The 24,396-nt window shown below is 31.6% G+C and overlaps 1 protein-coding gene across 1 annotated transcript; it reads left to right on the top strand.

Annotated features, from left to right (window-relative positions):
* Positions 1-18,723: 18,723 nt before the first annotated feature.
* LOC120163767 (hydroxyproline O-galactosyltransferase HPGT3-like) lies at positions 18,724-22,421 on the top strand. The gene is made up of 12 exons (XM_039173607.1): positions 18,724-19,017; positions 19,233-19,296; positions 19,507-19,556; positions 19,655-19,842; positions 20,006-20,066; positions 20,210-20,282; positions 20,491-20,614; positions 20,728-20,815; positions 21,008-21,058; positions 21,211-21,282; positions 21,675-21,787; positions 22,098-22,421. Exons 1-12 carry the CDS (start codon positions 18,893-18,895, stop codon positions 22,118-22,120), a joined length of 1,032 nt encoding a protein of 343 aa, XP_039029538.1. The 5' UTR covers positions 18,724-18,892; the 3' UTR covers positions 22,121-22,421.
* Positions 22,422-24,396: the final 1,975 nt, after the last annotated feature.

The raw sequence follows: 24,396 nt of genomic DNA, 5'->3' as shown, positions 1-24,396 counted from the left end.
GGTGTTCCAAGATTACCAGAGGGGAGCCGAGTCATCCAAGGTGATGGATCTGCCTAGGATCGAGTTGTCCAGAGAATAGAACGAACCTAGGATCGAAGAGGCGTTGAGATTTGGCTCAATAAGGTTCGTTTCTTCCAAGGCGAGTGGGATCCAAGTACAAGAAGTGTTGTCCATGTCCAATATGCTTGCCGATAATGTTCAAGAGAATAACAGTCTTTCAGAGACTATTAAACAAAAGTCGAAGGGGCCAAGATGTTAAGGGAAAAGGCAACCATGGAGAAACTACCCATTTGGAAGGTGAGAAGTGCGCTCTAACCTTCGTGTTAGAAGGGAGGAGGAAAGAAGGGACATCAGACTTTGCCATGAGAAAGTGTCGATGCAATTGTGACGCAAAGAACTCTAATGGCAAGGGTTCAATGTGATGAGTGTCAAACTTCATGGAGTAAGAAGGGATGGCTTATTTTTGAGTAAATGTCTGTTCTTTTGAGTTTGATTTGATGTCTTTAATGAGCTTAGGTCAAGTAAGACCTAACCTTTTAGCGCGGAGGAAACAAAGTTTGGAGGGGATCCAAGACTTTGTCGCAGGGCCAAGAGGGTCCAAGATGAGACAAATCAAGACTTATAGGAAAGGGTTCCTATGAAAAATATGTACTTGAGGGCGTGTTAGCCCATCATCACTTGGTGGCAAGAGTCGAAGCAAGCACATGCTTTATGAGGAGGTCGAGTCCTTTTAGGGGAGGACGTGGGTAAGTGGAGGCATCAAAAGGCAACCAAGTTGATGTGAAATATGTAGAGAAGGATAGTGAAGTTACATGTGGCGGAATCCAAGGCAAGCAGTTCGTATGAGAGGACCACAACAAGCTAAGTTATTAAGAATTATCCAAGGTGATGACTGCTTAGGATCTTCGAGTGCAGCAACGAGGGCGTCGATAGGTTTGGTGGGGGAGAATGTCACATGTCGTGATATCTGGGCCCAAGAAATTGGTGCAAGCGTCTGACAATAAGGTTCAAGATAGAGTATCAGGCTTGGCAAGGCAACCAAACTTGACCAATCACTTGGAGAAGGTTGTGGAGCCCGTTCACATTAGCCGTGCAGAAAAGGAAAGTTGTATCAAATCCGAAGATGATTATAGGAGCTCGGTAAATATGACAAGAGATAACAAATCAAGAAGATATTGTGGTAGAATCCTATCATATCCAGTGTGAACACATATCCAAGTAAATAATCCTGATAATTGATGTAATTGGGTTTGGTTTCCTTGATTTAGGGGATTTTTAATTAATTGGGCAGATCTTAGATGTTGATGTAAATCGATATAGGCCATTGATTGAGAGGGAGCTCAACTATAAATAGAGAACCTCTCCTCCTTATTTGTAATCATCCATTCTTTCATTCCCTCCTCCATTATATTAGAAGAGAATAATAAAGCTCTGAGGCATTTACTCTAGTTTAAGTGTTCCTTGTTCCCAAGTTTCTTTTTGTTGTTGCCTATCTTGGTGTCCAGGAGTAGCCACACTTGTGTTTGCACTTCCACACCATAGTCCAACCTTGGTGGCTTGGAGTAGCCACGTTGGTGTTAAAGCTTCCACATCCTAGAAGCCTTGAGGGCTTGGTTCCAACCTTGATGAGTTTGCATGCTCACTAGACTTGGGTAAGGCTTACTTAATCACAGAGAAGACCCATAAGTGTCATGAAGCATCTAAGGCCGCACGACCCATTATACCTTAACTCTGATATTACGTCAGTTTGGGCTTGAAGGTTCTGAGGGCGTGACAGTCCCATTACCCATGATAGTTAGGGTTTTGATCTCAATTGTTGGATCACCATTAGATCCAACGATTGAACTTCCTTGGCGGTAAATATTTGGGCTAGGTTACATTTGAGTCATGTGTAAATTGATGAAGGGTTAAAACTTTAGTTGGGGTTTTGTAAATGGATTTTGTTGTATAATTAGACTTATGGATTTATAAATCGACTTGAATGTGGATATGTTTTAATCCATTTTTTGTTTAATTAGGGACCCTAATAAATTCCGCTAACACCAACACGCTCTTGAATGATTTCAAATTCCTCATCAAATTCTCTACACTTTAATACTTGGACAAAATTCGAGTATCAAAATGATTTGTATTCCAAGTGTCACATGTTAATAATATATATTATCTTCATGGAAATTCTATTATGGAGCGAAAAGCATGTCCGTTTCAGAGATTTTAGTGGTCTTAGGACAAAAATAGAAATTAGGTCTCCAATAAAGTATGGTATATAAAATTTAATTGTAAGAGCAAGTAAAAATAAAATATTTTACATATAAATTACATTTTATTACATTTAATAAATTATCTATTAAATACATCAAATTTCAAATAGAAAATATAAAAAAATATTAAACACACAAAATAGGCATGGTCCTCTTTTAAGATGGTTAGGATTTGATTTCAGTCATCTTCATCTTGTAAAACATATTAAAAAAATAATTATATGGAAATTAAATAAATAATTTAAAAGTACTTCCTCAATATTGTCGTTAATTTTTTAACACTAGATAACTAAAACCGAAATAAAACGTAACATTAAGTATGATGTTAGAAAATAATAATTAAATGACCAAACATAAATAAAGTAATAGATGAGTGACTAAATAGAGAATTTACCATTTAATTGTTTGTGAACATTTGAATTTGGGCCTCAGCAGGTGCCCTCCTGCCTAGATACGGTCTTGGTGGAAAGGTATTCTTTGCGTTTGTGTCACGGACGGGACATACCTCTGTGCTCTGTATTTTGTTTTTAGTACGTGTTACACACAAGTGTTGGTGCTTTAGCCATCGATTAGTTTCCCAAGCTACAAGTCCAGACCTTAGGACATAACGAATGCACACAGCCGAGTTCAACCTTTCCGACTCCAGCCCCTAAGCCTCATTCTGTGATCCCTTTTTCCTTAATTTTCTAGTGAGATGAAGTAAAGCTGTTTTCCCACATGATTCTTCTCCAGTTCTCCATTTTCTGATAAATTTTGCAGATACACGGACTGCAAGGAATATTTTTATGTAATGCAATGGCCTAAGGTTTGGGATCAATTTATCAAGATAACACAAGCTGCCTCTGATAATTTCATTTGTTGTTTCACAAGTAAACGAGCATGCAATTCATCATTTGATTGTATTCTAAACGTATGGGAAATGTATAAAGGGAGGTGAAGTGAGCAGGGATTGATAGAAGGGATGGTGGCTCGGGCACTCATCTCTCTAAAATTTCTAAAATTTTAATATATTCTAGATTTTTTATTGTAATTTTTATTGATAATTTATTTTCATATCTAGAATTTTATAAGTCCAACTCTTCCTAAAACTTTAAAATTTATCTACCTAACATAAAATCTTGCGTCCATTCCCGAAAGTAAACCTATCAATGACGATTTTATACCCAAGTTAGATATCATAGTTTAATATAAAGTCTTGTGTCCGTCTATGATTATAGATTACCTATAAAATAATATTTGTTTTCTAAGCCCAATACTAATTAATTAATGGATAAAGTACACAAATATTCCTCTGACTATATGGTATTGTTTTGTTAACTCATTCAACTATTAATAGTTACAAAATGGTCCTCTGACTATAGTGTATTGTTTTGTTGAGTCCCCTGACTATTAAAAGTTACAAAATGATAACTCGACTATTCATATGTTCCAAATTCACCATTTTTCGGATAAAAATTGATGATAAAATATGATAATAAAACCGTTTGAGAGGACGTCAACCTATTGACTGAGATGTGATAAAATATGATAATAAAACCGTTTGAGATATTTTGTAGATCGACTACTATTTATATTATGTCGTTGAGCCAATGCTTGAATAAATTTGTGTCGAGCCAGTGCTTCAATCAACGACGACGTCAATAGATATAGCTAAAATATAATATAACATATCCCAGCCAGCAGGTTGACGTCCAGCTCAGACGGTCGCCAATTTTTTAACGGAAAAAGATGAGTTTAAGAGACCATTTTGTAACTTTTAATAGTCGGGGACTCAACAAAATAACATGCTATAGTTAGAGGATCATTTTGTAACTTTAAATTATCTAGAGACTCAATAAAGCAACATCCTATAGTTAGGGACCATTTATGTACTTTACCCTTAATTAATCAATCTAGCATTTAGTTGCAATTTTTGTCCAAGTAGTTACATAAACTTGCTTTTTAGTTCAAAGCGGATATCTCAAATTTGGATTCTTGACTCGTATTGGTTGAAGCTATAGGTACTAATTTTCACTAAGAAGTTAAATATAAGTACCAATTTGTACCAAGAATCTAAGTTAAGCATTTAATTTGAACAAAAAGCACTTTATGTACCAAGTTAAACCATGGAACTAAATTTAGGTACTAAAATGTATATTTACCCTAAATGGCATGTAACCCCTTCATATCGATGCATGTGACACAATCCGATCCGAGGTGTCACATTAGGCCACCTGAGATAACCACCATAAAATAAATAAAAAAATTCTTAAACCATTTCAAAGCGTAAATAATTTATAAATAAAATAAAATTTCAAGAATCATTCTGACGATAAAACATAATTCGATAATATAGAATATCAAAACATATTTCATACTCTAATGTGAAAACAGACTATGACCCACATGCCCCTTAATTATACATGTATCGTACTCTGCAAGCAATGCCAAAGGAACTCTCATTATTGATGTCGATAGCAGCTCTGGATCGATTCTTTTAACCTGAAATGATGAGTAAAAGAGTGAGCTTTGGGAAGCTCAATAATACAAAACTATCAGATGATGCTGAAGGGCATGCAGATAAATGCAAGCATAAAATTTCCTTATTGATTCATGCATCTACAAGTTTTCGTGATGAGCTAAGGTTCCACGGACATTTCTTCAGGTAACATACATGAAGCTCATAGTTCAGAGAACCAAGTTCATGTTATTGAAAATAGACATCTAGTGTGTTCCCATATAACAAAAAAAATAGTTTAAAAAACAATAGTAGTTTAATTCAGGAAACATATTTTTAAAATCACTATAATACCCTTCACCCGAACACTCTATATGGAATTTCCTAGAACATGCATCCATAAGGACTTACCCTAGACCCATAGGATCTAGGAGTCCAATATGAATGATCATAACAGAGAGGAGTTACCAGCTAGCTGGACCTCAGAGATTCCAGAATCCTACCCAATCAATACCCCATTATAATTCAATTTAACAGTAACCATTAATATCATATATTGAGAGTCATATATATTATATCAGATAACAGAAATCAAGATTGGGTTTTTATTTAAAACACAAAGTTATCCTCCAACCGTACACCAAATGCAAATCCCCATAATAGGCATCCATAAGGACTTACCCTAAACCCCTAGGATCTAGGAGTCCAATATGAATGATCAAAATAGAAAGGAATTACCAGCTAGATGAATCACAGAGTCTCTGGACACCTACCCGACAGTACCCCAATAAAATAGTTTTAGATAGCACTGATAAAATCAAGAGATCATAAATCAAATATTTATAGTAACAATAATCTAGAGAACATGTACTAGAAAATCAAAATTTTCAAATCAGTAAAATATAACTCAGGAAAATCAGTAACCAGAATCATGCTTTCAAAATCATTTTAAAAAGTCAGATGCACATGGTAGTTCAGATATATATTTAAAATAGATAAATATAACACACAAGGAACACACTAGAGAGTCCAAATATTTTTCAGAGGCACTTGATAGTTATCAAGGAGGGAAAACGTGGGGCTTATGTAGATTGGTCAGATCTCAGAATTGAGGTACCTATTAAGGGGTTCATTCGTTAACATATCTATTCAACATTCAGAAATTGATGTTTCATGGCCATTTACAATTCGGTTGTATCATGAAGGTATTCAAGAACCTTTATATCAGAGTTTTTTAAGATCCAAACATAATAAGAGTGATCCCATTATACAACCCAAGAAAGGTCAAGAGATGGTTTGCATTATTTAGAATTTATATCAAAATATCAGCTTTGAGTAAGTTGAACTAATCAGATTCCAACGTTGCGATACTTGCTAATCATTCGGGTCGAAATGTTTCATAGATTGTCACTTCTTATTACTGACTGCACCAGTTGAATGGATCTTCCTTATAATCAACATTGAATAGATCTTCAGAAGACGAACATGAATTTTGATGGTGTTTAATTTATTTCTGAACTGTAATAGTATCCAAAATAACCACGTGCATGGGTCGAGCTTCAAACTTTAAGGGGTGGTATAACACTTAGGCTATTTTCAGAATTTTCCTATCCGAGCATTTCCGAAATTAAAACTTTTAACTATAATATTTAGAATTTAAGGATCCATAGACTAATTCATTTCCAATTAATCACTAACCTTGAATTTATTTCTTATCGATCTTCTAGTTTTCTTGTACTATTCAATCAAGTCTTAACTAGTTTATTACATTTTACCGCATTCAGTTCGAATCCGTCCGTAATTAGAGATGCATAAATGTCCAATCATATTAATCCATGCATTATCCAACACCAACATATTCCATAAAGCATGCAAATATGCAATAAAGTATTATCTCGATTTATGAGCCACATCGATCGGTTATTTCAATTTTATTCGATCACCCTCAAACTTAGATTTAAAGTCCAATAATATCTCAGACACAACAAAATAAAGTTCTTTAAAAATGAATCTTAATCGAGAAAAATGGATCGAATCGGAAGATTAAACGCTGAAAAATAACTTACCGAGTTCAAATTTGGTGAAAAATATCACGATAGTGATCCCGAAAAATTCAACGGTCGGTTAATGTCGGTCAACGGCCGATCAACTAGTTAGCAACTCGGTGAGAAGACGGCTCAACTTGGCTCAGTTGGCTCGATCGTGGCTTGGTCGGCTCAATTGAATGGCTCGATCGTGGCTCGGTTTGGCGGGCTAGGTCGATTCATGTGGTTTGATCGGTCCATACCGATTCTGGAAACTCTCTAAGCTAAAGACGAAGCCCACGCGTAGGTTTCGGCATGTGGGGCGCGTACGGCATCGCTGATCCAAGCTTCTTGGAGAGAGAGAAAAGAAATAAGGAGAGAGAAAAAGAAAGAGGGAGAAGAAAGAAAGAAAGAAAGAAAGAAGTAAAGAAAATGTGGGGGTAAGCAGATAAATGGGAAAGTTTATACCTGTTTTAAAAAATTGGTATTATTATACTTTTAATCCCTTAATTTTCCCACCAATTATAAATTTGAATCGGTATTTGATTTTAATAAATGTTTACCCCTAAATTAGGGTGTGACATGACATATTGTCCTCGTAAATGAAATCAAAGAAAAAAAGTAATAATTTGCTATAATGGTTGTTGGTTTCTTGAAGAATATCCAATACTTATTTAATGAACCTTTGTTGTCCACTCCTGCATCAAACTTTACAGCAAATCGACTGTGACCTATTGACTACATTACAAGACAATTAGATTAAAATTTTGAAAATTATAAACATTATTTATATGTATTGTTACTGTGAAATTTTTCCTTAATTTAGGGTAACTGGGCAAATTTTACATAAATTCAGGGTTAATAGACAATGGTAGATTCATTAAGGAGTTATGATGAGAATGTGTTTATCTTAAAATTTAAATTTTTTCAAATAATTATTTAATTTATAGATTATACTCACTATAAACTTTTATTTGTATTCATCCTATAAAACATTTTATATGATTACTATATATATATATGTAATGTATCCATTTTCAAAAATATTTTTTATCTGTCAGTGTGAATAAAGATAAATTTAATGTTATACTTCAAATCTTCAAACCTATATAGAATTTTGCCACTTTATTTTATTTGAATAAATTTATTTTCATTTTTATTGATTTTTGTTCAAATTTAATTTAAATAATTTGAAGACAACTTGTTTTTAATATTAGTATGAAATCTTGTAATATTTTATAAAGTGAAATTTTAAGAAATGAATTTTGATTTTTTTAAATATCAATGTTAGGAATTACTGTTAAAATACCCTAGCCGCTCTCATTCCCCCTCCCCCTATTTTCTTTACAACTTGTATCAATTTTATAGATTAATAAACTTTTTTTCTTTGATTTTGTTTAGTCGGCGGTAACCCCGGTTTTAATACTGGTTGTTGATCGTCGATTGTCTTTTCTCTTTGTTTTTTAATTTTTTTTAATAAGAATAATTCAGTCTTTATGACATGTTTATCTCTACCTTTATAACACATTTATTTATGCCTTTAGGATATGTTTTTCTATTCCTTTTGGTAGTTTTTGGTTGTTTGGCAGTTGTTTTCATTTATTTTTTTCTTAGGGTTGGATTTGACATCGCCACAACTGATCAAGATGGCAGTTATTTATTATCATGTTGATCTTCCCTACTTTGGACCCTCGGATTGATTTGGATATGCGTTTTGCACTCGTGGATAGTTTCCTTACGTCGCTTGACTCTGATTTGCGATTTTTCAATGGTCTTTTAGTAGTTTTATCTTCTTTTGTGGTTCGTTGCCGATGCATTCAGATTTGTTCGTATCTTTATTTTGTTCGAGCATTGGTTAGGTTTTTTTTATCTTTTTCCTTTTATGGACCTTGTGTGATCTAGGTGATTGGTTTTTGCATCAATGGTTATAGGAAAAATACTAATTATAATTAGTTTATCATAAATCTTCATTGTAATTCTGAATATTTTCTATTTTTTATAAAACTAGAGCCTTTCTATAAAAAAATAACCAAAGTGATATCAACATAAAATTAGACATACACAAAATATGAATTTTAACGTGGTTTAGCCTTGTCTACCTCTACGGGCAAGATAAATAATAATCCACTATAAACGTAAAAAAGACAACAACTACAAATACATGATATCACATGTATCTCAAAACCTAATATAGGTACCAAAATTCTGTATATCCCAAACACTCTTCCAACATCCTTACAAAACTATATCTGGAACATAAACCCAAAAGTTACAAAGAGCACCAAAAAGATTACATCTCTCTAAATAATTCTCTCTTATATTACTCAAAGGTTAAGACATAATCTCTATTTATAGAGTCAAATACTTGGTCACCAATAATTCTTTTTGCATAAGAATTCTTGCCTAAAATAAATATATACTTTATTAAATAACCTAATTACTAGGTAATCTTTAACTACTATAATTACAATAAAATCCAACTTAATTACTCATTATAATTTGGGTCAAAATATAACAAATCCCCCCCTTGACCTAAATTTCATCAAAAAAAAATGGTCTTCAACAAGTTCAATCTTCATGTAAGTAGCATATTTGTTGAAGCATTGTTGTCAAGTCTTCAACAACTTTAACTCTATGCAATACCCATTGAAGTAACATTGGATCAATCGAGAACTACTTCATTGCATCTAAAAACTCATTGTAGTAAATTCATCTTACATGTCTCCAAAATCGTTAAATATTCAAATCAACAAATTCCTTCAAAACTTCACAGCCTGAACCGTAACTATTTACCAGTTGTTAGTAACTTAAGAGCGGAAAAATAACCGAAGTGATATCAACATAAAATAAGACATGCACAAGAAATCAGATTTAACGTGGTTCAGTCTTGCCTACATCTACGGGTAAGATGAACAAAAATTCATTATAAACGTAGAGAACACAAAGAGTACAAATACATGATATCACATGTAACCAAAAATTTGGTATAGATGCCAAAATCCGATATATCGCAAAACACTTTTCTATCATCCTTACAAAACTATCTCTGTAACATAACCCCTAAAGTTATATAAATCCCAAAAAAGATTACATCTCTCCAAAATAATTATTTCCCACATATTCCTAAAGGCTTTATAATCTCTATTTATAAAGTCAAATACTTGGTCACCAAGAATTCTAGCCTAAAATAAATATTTACTTTATTATATAAACCTAACTACCAAGTCATATTTAAACATTAGAATTATAATGAAATATAACTTAATTACCTATTATAATTTAGGTAAAAATATAAAAAAAATTATTGATAATGACATGCATAATGATTGTCCAATAAAATAGACATCAAGATTTTACGTGAAAAACCCTTTCAGAAAAACCACGGGCAGAATAAGAGAAAATTCACTAATATCAAAGAACAAGAATACAAAAGGAGTTCTCATGGACAACCTAATCTCTAACCCTGATCTTTAATATCTATTTATAGGCATGCATACTTGATTACAAAGAAAACCTATAAAGTAGATTTTCTACATAGAAGGAAAAGGAAGATTTCTACATAAAAGTAAAAGGAAAATTTTTACTTTTAATCAAACTCGGTGTCTTACTTCCCCAATTAACTTAATTAATTTGTGTCACTTTGAATTTCAGTCAAAATCTAACAAATCTCTACCTTGACGCAAATTCTGAAAGTGCAAAGAGTTTGAGACAAAACACCTAAATTTGATGAGACACTCAAACTCAACAAAAAAAAATTCTTCACTTAACGAACAAGTTCTCCACCTTGAGAACATATTATCCATTTCTTTCACGAAACCCCTTAGAAGGGTATTCTTCAACAATGATTGCCAACTGAATCCATAGTTTGCCAAAACTTGAATTTAGTCTTCACACGATAAGGAAATCATAAGTGCTAACTTTGCTCACAACTTGTTCACCACAACCAATATTATGCACAACACCATTCTGATCATCAATGACAATTCTTTCTTTTCCATTACGCTCAAGGAAATAAATTTTCTTCTCCTCGGATCTATTATGCCCACAAAACTGAACTCTCATTTTCTTGTCAAATCCATTTTTCCCACGAAATAGAACACATTTCTACTCCTAAAATTGTTATCCATACGGTTGTTTTGTTTAACACAATATCCTCCTTTACCACAAAGGAAAAATAATAGTTCATCTTTTATAATTGTTAAACCTTGTAGAATTTATGTATCTCTACCTTCCACAATGTAAATTTGGTGTTGTGATCCAACATCGACTTCTCATACTTCAAAGATGTCATAATCATGATCGTGTCATACAATCAGGATGCTCTTATAACACTTGTTAGGAATTTACGAGTATAAAAAATAACCAAAGCGATATCAACAAAAAATAAGACATGCACAAGAGAATATATTTAACGTGGTTCAGCCTTGCCTCCTCCACGAGTGAGATGAACAATAATCCACTATAAAGTAGAGAGCATGAAGAGTACAAATACATGATATCATATGTATCCCAAAATCCTGGTATAGGTACTAAAACTCGATATATCCCAAAACACTCTTCCAACATCCTCCAACATGAAACCTAAAAGTTACAAAGATCCCAAAAGGGTATATCTCTCCAAAATAATTTTATCTCACATCACCCTAAAGGGATAAACATAATCTCTATTTATAGAGTCAAATACTTGGTCACCAAGGATTCTTATTCCATAAGAATTTTTGCTTATTAAATAAACCTAATTATCAAGTAATCTTCAACTACTAGAATTACAATAAAATCCAATTTAATTGTCAATTATAATTTGGATCAAAATATAACAATCAAAATAAATGTTGAGAGGTGAAATTTACTAAGAAAAAATAAATTAAAAAAACCAATAAAATCAAAATTTAATGGTAAAATTCAATAACATAATTTAATAATTACTCATAGTATGATGATTTTTTAACTTTAAATTAAGATTTTAAAAAATATGAAAATTTTTGAGTAATATGAAAAAGTCATTAAAATAACACAGACATTAAATAAATCGGACATAACACATCATGTCATACAAAATTGATTGATATGGTATATGAAATACTATAAAATTTTTATTCAGATAAAACTTAATTATAAACTATAAAATTTAAAATTAATTGAGTTAATCAAAAGAAAATTAGTTGAGTCACAACATAAATATAGTAAAAAATTAAATTAATAAAATAAAAACATGAATAAAATAAAATAAAATGTTAAAGACAAATCATGTACAATATTTAATTTTATATCATTTTAATATATGCAATATTTTAATAGTTTGGGTTGACTACAATATAGTATATGTTTATAATTTTTTAACCATTTATAACACATACACCTTACAAACGCAATTACTCGAACCCAGAACCTCTAAAGAGAACAATACTCAATTTTATTACTGAGATCATGTTGAACTTATATTTTAATATAACAAATATTTAAATTGATTTTAGACTTAATCAATATTTAAAAAATAATTCAAAGTCTAAAATAACTACAAAAAATATGGTTTCTAAATTATTTTATATATATGAAATATTTTGAGTTAATATGTTTAAAATGTGTTTAATGGTTTTAAAATATGAAAAACACTATTCGGTCGTTATTTGACATTGTTCATGATATTGTTCATGAATGTAAAGTTTCGAATTTGTTGATAAAGTTTCAAAACTTTTCCTCCTAAAAAAGCTTTAACGATCTCATTTTCTTAAATGGTCATATTTTTAAGTAAGAGTTTCGAAACTTTCATTAAAGTTTTAAAACTTTCAAAAACAATGTGTTTAGAAGTTTTGATACTTTCTCAATAGTTTTGAAACTTGGGGTTTCAACGGTAAAAAAATATTATCGTTTTTAAAAGTTTCAAAACTTTTCCCAGATTTTCGAACAACGAACATAAATAGTTAGGAACTTATTCCACACTACAAAAACAACCCAATGACACTTGAAGAAAGTTACTACACCAATCTAAGTTAAGAGATTAAGAGAAAATAGTCTTCAATTTTTATTCCTTCATTTTCTCTTGTACATAGTGTATGGAGCCTTATTGAATATCTTTTGTAACTTTTTTGTGAGCTAAATCTTTGTAAACACCTATCTTATGAGGTATTCTTGTATACCTAGACATCTTTTATAAAGGGGAGAGGTTTTAGTTGAGCATTAGGAAAAACTAAAGTTGTAAAGGTTACACCTTAGACTAGAAAATGTAAGAACAAATTAGTGAATTATTTAGAAAATCCTTAGTGTGGAGCTAAGGTAGTGGATGTAGACTTTACAGAGAAAGTTGAGCCACTATAAATCCTTGTACAAATTGTATGTCTTTCTTTGCTTCCTCAATGAATATTTTAAAAGTCAATTCACCCCATCTTGTCTTATTTCGGTTGATCCATTGAGCCTCAAAAATCCCAATAATTGGTATCAAAGCTTGACTCATTTGAAGGTATAACAACCTCTTGAGACAATATTTGAATAGATCTATCAATTTTTGACTCAACCAAGAAAGTTGATTTTTTCTTTCGGCTCCTACTATATTGAAGATTCTCAACCAATCAACAAGCTACCTTATTTTAATGGAGAAATTATGGCCATTAGAAGAATAAGACGATGCTATTCATTTAAGAAAATGATCTAGGAGCTTGGAACTCCATCATAAAGGGTCATTATACTCTAACCAATGAGATGGAAGATTGGAGTGAAGAAGAACAAGAAGAAATTACAACTCAATGTCAAGGGTATGCAAATTTTATATTGTGTATTGAGCCCAAATAATGTGGAAGAGTGCCCTATATTTTAAATGCCAAGGAGATTTGGGATAAGCTCCAAGTCACTCATAAATGAACTGATAAAGTGAGGGAAACATAATTTGGTCTTCTTAACCATAATTATGAGAATTCCAAGATGATACCAGATGAAGACATCGAAGTTGCCAACGGTCTGAAGAGATATAAAGAAATCATCCTTAATGAGAAGCTCGTTAGGAAGATGATCTATTCTTTGCTAAAGTCTTGGCAATCGAAAAAAAAAGGTGATAATCGAAGAAAAGATCCTAAAGTCTCTTACACTTGATGAATTTATTGGTTTCTTACTTACCCATGAGTTGATGGTAAAAGAGGAAGAAGAAGAAGAAGATAAGAACGAAGAAAATAAATAAGTAGGTGCTGCCATGAAACCCTTTACAAAAAATGAGAGCACCTTAAGTGAAGAATATGATAAGAAAGAAGAGATGGTCAAGCTTTTCAAAATATTCAAAAGATTTATGACCTCCAAAGGAAAGGAAGTGAAACATGAATCTGAAAAGGGCCCCCTCAATATGCTTTGAATGCCAAAGTGTGGGACATATCAAGTATGAGCATCCCCTCTTAAAGAAGAATGGATCTAATAAGAAGATAACATTTGTGGCTGCTTGAAACGATAAGGGTGTCTTCAATGATGAAGATGAAATAGGCAATGATTGCTTACTAGCCATTCAAGAAGATTCAAAGGTATCTTCTAACTCAAATGAATTTAATTCATATTCTTTTAATGAGTTATAAGATGCTTATGATGAATTATGTTTGGAATTTAAGACCATAACTTCCAAATATAAAAAAACAAATTTAAAAATGAAAATGATTTCCTTTTGAAAACAAAATTGGATTTTGAAAATTAAAATGAAAATTTTGAGGAAAGAATTAGAGTTTCTAAAAAGAAAATTGAAAATTTTGAAAAAAAAATCTCGATTTAAAAGTTAAGACTGAATGCTTAACAAAAGAAAATAATTCATTTCAACTAATTCATCTAGTTTAATAATAGCAAACTTGCTAACATTGCCATTATCATGGTCATAATGTACATACTTATCCTATAAATAAAAGAAAAACTTTTAAAATTAGACAAGTATGAGTTCCTAAGGGAACTAGAGACATCGATACTAACCCTCAAGGACCCAAAGCAATTTGGGTACCAAAATCCAAAAGAATATCTCTTGTATGTGTGTTGGAGCACTGAAGAGTAATGCCAAAATATTTGAATGCTCTGATGAAACAAAAGAATGATGGATAACCTCGAAACTTAATGGTTATTGATTTTGTATATTGGTTGTCTATTTTGATGTTTTTGATTAACATGAGATTTTGAGCATGATGGTTTAGATGTCATTTGTTGTCTCATGCATAAAGAAAATGTATTATGATAAACATGTTTTAAAATTAAATGTTTTTATCAACATTTAGTTCATCGTTATTTTCTTTTTGACAAGTTAAACTTTTATGGTTTAATGATTTCATTAAAATATCTTGACCTTAATGTGCTTTTATTGAAAACTATTAATAAAACAAGTGATATCCTTGATTTATTGATTTTTTAAAAAGTTAGAATCCCTTTTAACCTATGATGACAAGTTTGATAATATTTTAATTTTTTTTTTAATTTGATGTCATATTTAAAAGTTTCATATGTAGGAAATCTAAAAGAAAAAATTCTTACTAGCAAATGGTATCTCTCTAACAATTGATTTATATATTTAATGCATGACATTATGTAGAGCTTTATGCATGTCTAATTCATTGTGAATTTTTTTTTATATTGCATAAAGTATGGTAATCTTAAATTTATTGAATTTCATGTGCAACTAACTTAGTTTCTCTTATCTATGTTGAAATTCAATATTCTTATTAAGTGACAAAGTTTTTGTGCTAAAAGATTCATGAAATGTCTTTTTAAAGGAGAGTTTTATTTTTAAACGATGAACTCTTTATTTTTTGATATAACAAAAAGGGGAGAAGTAAGTGAAAATTAAATTTCTCAAAGAAAAATGAGGATCTTAAATATTTTTTAATAAATTCTCTTTTTCAAAAATATATTTTTCTAAAGAGGAGCTTTTGTCAAAAACAATTTTTCAAAGAAGTTTTGCGATATCAAAAAGGGGAGATTGTTCAACTTATATTTTGATATAACAAATATTTGTAAAATTGATTTTGGACTTGATCAAATATTCCAAAAATAATTCAAAGTCCAAAATAACTTAAAAAATATGATTTCTAAATTATTATATACATGAAATATTTTTTAGGTAATTAAAGTGTGTTTAAAGTTTTTCAAATATGAAAAATACTATTAAGTCACTATTCATGATAATGTTCATACACGAGTAATGTTCATGAATAATTGGTTTTAAAACTATCGATAAAGTTTGAAACTTTGTCTCCTAAAAAAATTTTAACGGCCCGATTTTCTTCAACGGTTATATTTTTAAGTAAGAGTTTCGAAGCTTTTATCAAATTTTCAAAACTTTAAAAAACAGTGTTAGAAGTTTCGATACTTTCTCAATAGTTTTGAAACTTTCATCAAAGTTTTGAAACTTTTAAAAATAGTGTGTTTAGAAGTTTCAATATTTTCTCAATAGTTTTGAAACTTTTATCAAAGTTTCTAAACTTGGGGTTTCAAAGGTAAAAATTTTATTACCGTTTTTAAGAGTTTCGAAACTTTCCCTAAAGTTTTAAAACTTCTAGTGCAAGTAGCCTCAATTATGGGAAATAGAGGCTTCCATCGGCTATAACTCATCCCCAATGATCATAAACGGTTGGGAACTTATTCCACACTACAAAAACAACCCAATGACATTTGAAGAAGGTTACTACATCAATCCAAGCAAAGAGATCAAGAAAAAATAGTCTTCAATCATTATTCCTTTATTTTTCTCTTGTACATAGTGTATAGAATTTTATTAAATATCTTCTGCGATTATTTCTTGTGAGCTAAATCTTTATAAACACCTGCCTTGTGAAGTATTCTTGTTTACTCAAACATCATTTGTAAAGGGTAGAGGTTTTAGTTGAGCCTAAAGAAAAATAGAGTTGTAAAGGTTATACCTTATCTTAGAAAATGTAAGAATAAATTAGCGAATTTATTAGAAACCCTTAGCGTGTTGTTAAGTTAGTGAATGTTTACTTCATTGAGGAAGTTGAACTAGTATAAATCATTGTGCAAATTGTCTAATTTTTTTCTTCCACACCAAATGTTTTAAACACCAATTCTCTCCTTCTTGACTTATTTTGATTGATCTATAGAACCTCAATAATCCTAACAAATCGTTTGATAAATTTTATATATAATATTTCTGTATATATTATGCATATCTCCATCCGTCTTTCCTTTCTGCATTTTTTCTTAAGTCTTGGCTTTTGTTTTGCTTTTGAATTCCCAATTAAACCCTTTTATTCAAAGGAGATAACTTTTTACGGTAACATATAGACAAAGATTATTTCAATAACAGACATAGATCACGGATGGTGTTATTTGAATATTTTAATCAGTTGATACTACAAATTATAGTTCAATCTTAACTCAGTTGAGAACAAAAAATGTTTGCGATGAACATTTGCAAATATTGTAAAAATAATATTTATATGTACATATGCTAAATCATATATACAATAGGCTGAGTAATCTTATTTAGTCACCTAACCACTATCTTGTTTTTATTTTAGTCATTTAATTATTTTTTTAGTATTTATGTTACATGTTAATTATATTTTAATTATTTTTGTTAAAAAGCTAATACACTTGATTGATAGACTGTATGAGTTTTAAAGAATAAGATTGTTAAAATACCAAGGCACATCACCATCTAAGTTAATTTTTTGATAACCAATAATCAAAATATAACTAAAACGTAATGTTTAGTGGAGATTTTATAAAAAAAATAATTTAGTGACCAAAATAAAAATATAATTAAACGAGTAGTTTACTCTATATACTAGACTTAATTGAAAATGTAATCAAATCATTGGAGAGGACAATAGCTAGGGAAGGGCATAGACCTAACTCGATGGGTTTCGACTCGATTCGATCATGTCAGATTTTTTTTTAAAAAAAGTGTTCGGGTCTGATTTTTTAATGTGATGTTCGGGTCGGGTCGGTTCGGGTTTATGGTGAAAAATGCCCGATCCGAAAAATATATAATTTTACCTTATATATTTAAGAATAATTACAATAATACTCTATATATTATTTTTTCAATTAAGTCATTGTTTTATTGAATAAAAATAATTTTTTATTATTTCGGGTCGGGTTTTTAAGTTATATATCGGGCCGAGTGAAAAACTTGTTTTGGTCGGGTCGGGTCGGATCTCGGATGGAGGACTCCTTGTTCTCGGATCGGGTCGGGTGGACCAAAAAGTCGACCCATGCCCATCCCTAACAATAGCCTTTCTAAAATTTTTAAATTATCATATATCTTAGATATTTTTCTATTAATAATTTATTTTTTCTCATAAAATTTTACAAGTCCACCTCTCCTAAAATTTTAAAAATTTATCTCCATAACATAAAATTCTACGTCTGTTTCTAGTATACTTCGTATATTTACTTTTAAAAAAATAAATATTTTTAAACCCTTGTGGAAAAAAGTGAATATTTTAGATATATGCTATACGGAAAAAAAACAATTTAAATATGAATATGAAAAGGGTGATAAACTTTAGTTATCTATTTTTGAAATAAACTTATATTTTATTGTAACTGACCAACTCACCTTCTTGTAATATTCTAGGTTAAAGTTTACAAATGTACTATTCAATCATATTGAAACAATATTTTAGGTCATGAAATTTTCATAAATTATAAATTGGTCATTATAAGTATCAAATTATTGTAAAATGGTCATTATATGTTATAAAATAGTGATTATTTTTTATAAATTTAAAGAATATTTTTTAATCATTTTTTAACTTTAATGAATAATTTTTAAAATTATAGTATGTTTATTTTGTAATAATTCATTAAAATTAATGATTACTTTATATTTTTTCAAAATCTAGTGGTAAAAAGATAATTTCTCACAGGATTTAGTGACCATATGTGTGTGTATTGCCAATTGTCCAAATTTTATTTAGGCCCAAGTGTAAGTGGGCTACCAATTGTCGTCTCTTTCATCTCCAAGTGGGTAACTACTCTGCACAGCAGCAGATCGATCTCTTTCCCTTCTTAGTTTTTTTCTCACTTCAAAATTTCAGATCAAGTCTTCTCTTTCTTTCTCCACATTTGATTTGATTGGACACTGCTTAGATTCTCTCTCCGCCCTCGATCATTCTGAATTTTCGGATTAGCATTGAGACAGAGACGGTGATTAAATCTTTGTTTTTGATTTTCTGTATCTCTGTTGGACAGTGGAGATGGAGGGGTTGCCAACGACAACGAAAAATGAGCGACGCTGGAGATCCAAGAATCTACAGACATCCAAGCCTTCTTTGTTCATGGCCTTTTTCTCTTGCGTCGCTTGGCTTTACGTTGCTGGACGGTTCGTTATATCCATTTTTTGCTTATTGGAGATTTTATCTTTTCATTTTGGATTGTATTTAGGGAAAAAGTCTCATTGAATTCATATTTCTCTTCAATTAATCAGCTTAGAATTGTTGTTTTGTTTTTCCTTTATCTATTTGCGTAGCTAACAATTTGATAAATTAGAATTGTTTCATCTATTTGCTTATTTTGCGAAATTTTGGTGAAACTTAGGTTGTGGCAAGATGCGGAGAACAGAACATTGCTTGCTAATCTTCTTAAGAAGAACATTGAACAGGTTTTCTTCTGTGAATTTTTTATTAGCAATTTAGGATTCAGAAGCCAAACAAATTCGCTTGTTTTTATCCTATTTCCTCTGTATCTATTTTCTGGTAAATATTTGAGTGTGTATAAGATCATTTTAACAACACAATTTTCTATTAAATAAGATTTTAATTACTAGACTGTGTCTGTTTCCCCTCTGATTTTTCTGTTTTCGTATTGGTAGAGACCAAAGGTTCTTACCGTTGAAGATAAGCTGATGGTCTTGGGATGCAAGTATGTTTCTTAATTCTCGTTCTTATCATCTCTCTCACACTTTGTATGGTCTAATTGGATTCATTCCATCATTTTGTCATATTGAATTTGATTTTTAGGGATCTAGAGAGGAGGATTGCAGAAGTTGAGATGGATTTGACATTAGCTAAGAGTCAAGGCTACCTCAAGCACCAGTTGCAACAAAATGAGTCTTCAAAAAATAAGATTCTAGCAGTTATTGGAGTTTACACCGGATTTGGTAGTTACTTGAATCGAAATAAATTTAGAGGATCTTGGATGCCTAAAGGTGAGTTGCTGGTTTCTTATAAAGTTTGAATTTAGGTCTTCTGTTGGCTTTTATTTTCATTTCTGGTGATTTCTGGTTTTTCTGCTACTATACTATTGCATTAGTATTCTGCATACTTTGCAATAGAAACCATGTCTTATCCACAGTATTCTGGTTTTGACAGGTGATGCTTTAAAAAAATTGGAGGAAAGAGGAGTAGTGATACAATTTGTGATTGGTCGAAGGTATTCCATAATCATCAATGCCCATTTCGCTCATGGTTTTATATGGATTATCTATTGTCTTCTTTTCTTGGTTTCATTCCTCTGCTATCAGCAATGCTACAACTGATGGGCACTAATTGGATTAACTACTTTGAAATTGGTAGTGCTAATCGAGGTGATAGCTTGGACCGCCATATTGACGAGGAAAATAATAAGACAAAGGATTTCTTTATTCTTGTAAGTGATAGCATTTGAATATGATTGCAATTATTGAATTTTTCTTTGGGGCCTATATATCCTGCATAATAGCAAAGATTATCAGAACGTTTCTGTAATCGCATGCTAGGCTTTGTCTTTTATAAAAATTTCTCTTTCCACTTGCTTTTTGAAATTTGACTGGCTTAAAAATAGATTTTGTGCATGTTCGTCAATTTTGATTTATTAGGATGGTCATGAGGAGGCTCAGGAGGAGCTACCTAAAAAAGTGAAGCACTTCTTCAGTACTGCAGTTCAAAATTGGGATGCTGACTTTTACATTAAAGTTGATGATAATATTGACATTGACCTGGGTTAGACTTCTTCCCTTTTCATTTGTATAGAATGTAACAACTTTTTGGCTTATGGCTTATTTCTCTTTTTTAGTCTCTAATAAATCATCTACTCCATTTTTTCTACATGACAGAGGGATTGATTGGACTTCTTGAACGTCGACGTGACCAAGATAGTGCTTATATTGGATGCATGAAGTCAGGAGATGTGGTTTCTGAAGAGTATGTATCGTTTATTTCTTAGGTTGTTATTGCTTATGTCATGTTCAGACATTCTTGTTTATTTATCTTTGAATGTTCGGCTGTCTTTACTTTCCCTTAAGATCATTCTATTAAAATCTATTTTGAGCTTGAGTTGTTTATATTCTAAGATTCGAAGTTCAGCTTTTGGGTACCTAAATTTTGTTGATTCAGGGGAAAGCTTTGGTATGAACCTGAATGGTGGAAATTTGGGGATGAAAAATCGTAAGTTATCTAGCTTAACTTATTTTTTTATATTATGATGGTGTGTTTGTGTCATGTACCTTCAGAGGGGCTCCTATCCTCTTTAATATGGTAGCCAATTACTATGAAGTTCCTATTTATGGTAACACGATTAGTTATGTTCTTCCTTTCAGGTATTTCCGACATGCCTCTGGTTCACTTCTTATACTTTCCAAAAATCTTGCTCAATATATCAACATAAACAGGTTAGTTTTTATTTGTTGATGCTGTAACCTTGAAAGAATGAGATATACATTCCACTGTGAGATTCTGAAACTGAAACATTAGTGATTTGTACAATTTGGGTATTATAAGAACTTCAAATCATATTAGAGTTGCTCTTTTTTATTCGAGGGAGAAACGTGTAGTGTAGTCCTCCTCGTATTTATGTGTTATAAACTGAATGAAAGGCAGGCTAAATGCATCTGTTTTGTGTGTCAATTATCAATCACTTTGCTTTGCACGCGATGTTGAACATGGTCAAAGATTTATTGGAAAGGTTGTGTTGTGAACTATACCTTCCATTAAATGTTCACATTGTTGCGTAAAATTCTAAATAAATTTGAATTTCACTTCATCTAGCTTATATTACATGCAGTGCATCTTTGAAGACTTACGCTCATGATGATATATCAGTGGGATCTTGGATGATGGGTGTCCAGGCAACTTATATAGATGACAATCGTCTTTGCTGCAGTAGCATTAGACAAGGTGAACTTGCTTCCATGTTATGTTCTTGTTTAAACTTTTTAGAGCTTTTACATGAATTTTGGGGAAAAGAATAAAGAGACAAGCTAACACAAATCAATTTAGTGATTTAGTCACATATGATCTCTACGATTTTGCAGTTGGGTCCTTGACCTGTTTCTATCATTAGGTGGCTATTATAAGCATGCATCTCGGCATTTCTATTTATTTATTTCGTAGGAAATGGGTTATGATTTTATTTATCGAATATACACTTTAAGATCCTTTAGCTTGTGTTGACACCCAATATTTTGTACCGTCTAATATTTTTCAGATAAGGTGTGTTCCGTGGCTTGAGAAAAGAAGATGGCTAGCTGTTTTGTGGGTTGTGGGCATTGATTGCCTTGATATTATGTGAACAAATTTTACTGGATACAGCAGGAGGGGGGTGAGGAATTTTCTAGAGCATTGGGTGGATCATTCATTCAGAGGTAGATATCTATTATATAGCATTCTTTTTTAGGGGATGAACCACAGGTTGATCTGCATTTTATGGCTACTGGTGGTTGGTTGGGATGGATGATTTTATTTGATTAGTTTTGTTCATCGTTTGCTTCGATGTACCTTAAATAGTTGTTCCCATTGAAGATTACAGTGCGATTATGTTAAAAGGGTAATGGCTTATTTACATCCCACAACTTTACTTCAACTTTCATATAGATCATAAATCTTTTAATTATATCATTCAATTATTATTAATAATAAATTAAATCATTATCATTTACGTATTTTTAATGAAAAAGTTGAGTATGACACGTTATTTTTCATGTTACCAAAATAATTATTTAGATGGCATCAAAATAATGTCTAGTTGAGAACTTTGATTTTTTATGCTTTCCATATTATAATATTTACGAATAAAACTATATTTCATCTTAAAGTCATTTTGTGAAAATTTTAATAAAAATGTCTTTAAACACATTTTTACATTAAAATAAAAAAAAACACTTAATTAAAATAATTTTAGATTTTATACTCGCAGCAAGTTGCGGGATGAGGATTAGAATGAACTTTTTTAGTGGGGATGGGTGCGAAAGGAATATCCAGTATATGTTCAAATAACATTCTTATTTGTAAAACATTACTATGCCTATCGGTAGCAATAGTAAAATGGTTTCCAATGATAGAAAATCATCTTCTTTCTCTCTAGGTCTTGGTCCATGGTCTCCTAACATTTGATGTCCTTTAGGTTTCATCCAAGGTCCATTAATGGTGGTTCCATCAAGGGTGTTTGTACTCCTCCTGAATCTAGTCAAGGTCATATTCGTCGGAGAATCGAACAAGGTACGAAATGTTCTTTAAGAACTAACATAAGGGTTTATTTAACTTTGCAAGTTTGCACCTTCATGTTTCACTCAGGAAGTAGTGAAGAGAGAGAGAAAATACTATTTTGAAAAAGGATAAGGAAAAACGACTATGGCGTCTTGAAGGAAAGTCAGGGTGGTTGTTAAGGTCAAGATCCACAAAAGATTTAGGACCTTTAAAGCCACGCTAAAAGCTTCGGAAGGTATTGATGAGTATAAGTTGGTTGGTAATAAAAGAGGAGCACATGATTGCTCGCGAGTAGTTAACAAGTGGGGAAATTTTTTTATTATTTTATAATAGGGATAATTACAAAATTAAGTCATTGAACTTTAGAGTATTTACAAGATTAACCCTTAAACTTCAACTATAAATAACCTAGCTCATTTAGCTTCAAAATCATCCCAAAATCCCAAATCATTTCTTTCTCCCAATACTAGAGAGCTTTCTTGTGAGTAGTGAGTGTTTTGTAAACACCTGTAAATTTTCTCTCTTAGTAAAAGATCTGCAGTAGTCCGGAGACGTAGGCATAATTGGCTGAACTCCGTTATCAATTTCGAGTATTATTTTTCCGCTTTTATTTCGCATTTTCACTAATCTGGTTATAGGAAAATTACTCGTTACTCGTTTTATTTCCCAACAACTGGTAATCAGAGCTTTTGGTTGTGAATTTTGTCAATTTTTACGAGGTTACTATTCATATGAATAGTGAATTTTATGAATAGTAAAAAATTGTCGGCGATACGAATTTGTCAACGGAGGTGTTCTAATACACGGTGGTTCGCAAGAATTGTCGGAAATGATCCAAACGAAGCCAGATTCGAGTGGAAACGATGGCTGCAGACGAAGGGAAGGTGAAAATTGAAAAGTTCGATGGTGCGGACTTTGGCTTTTGGAAGATGCAGATTGAAGATTTTTTGTACCAGAAAAATCTATATCAACCTCTCTCAGGAAAGCAACCAGAGGGCATGAAGAATGAAGACTGGGTTCTTCTCGATAGACAAGCCCTCGGAGTTATCCGACTGACGTTATCCCGTAATGTTGCTTTCAACATAGCAAAGGAAAAGACCACGGCGGGTCTTATGGCGGCTCTCTCCAGTATGTATGAAAATTCATCGGCCTCAAACAAGGTTCACTTGATGAGGCGATTATTCAATTTGCGGATGGCAGAAGGGGCATTAGTGGCTCAACACCTAAATGAACTCAACACAATCACAACCCAGCTGAGTTCTATGGAAATTGAATTCGATGATGAAGTTCGAGCTTTAATT

This window comes from Hibiscus syriacus, unplaced genomic scaffold, assembly GCF_006381635.1.
Source record: "Hibiscus syriacus cultivar Baekdansim isolate YM2019G1 unplaced genomic scaffold, ASM638163v2 tig00111495_pilon, whole genome shotgun sequence".
Taxonomy (NCBI): domain Eukaryota; kingdom Viridiplantae; phylum Streptophyta; class Magnoliopsida; order Malvales; family Malvaceae; genus Hibiscus; species Hibiscus syriacus.
Note: the sequence above shows the minus strand (reverse complement) of the source record. Positions and strands in the feature narration are given on the sequence as shown.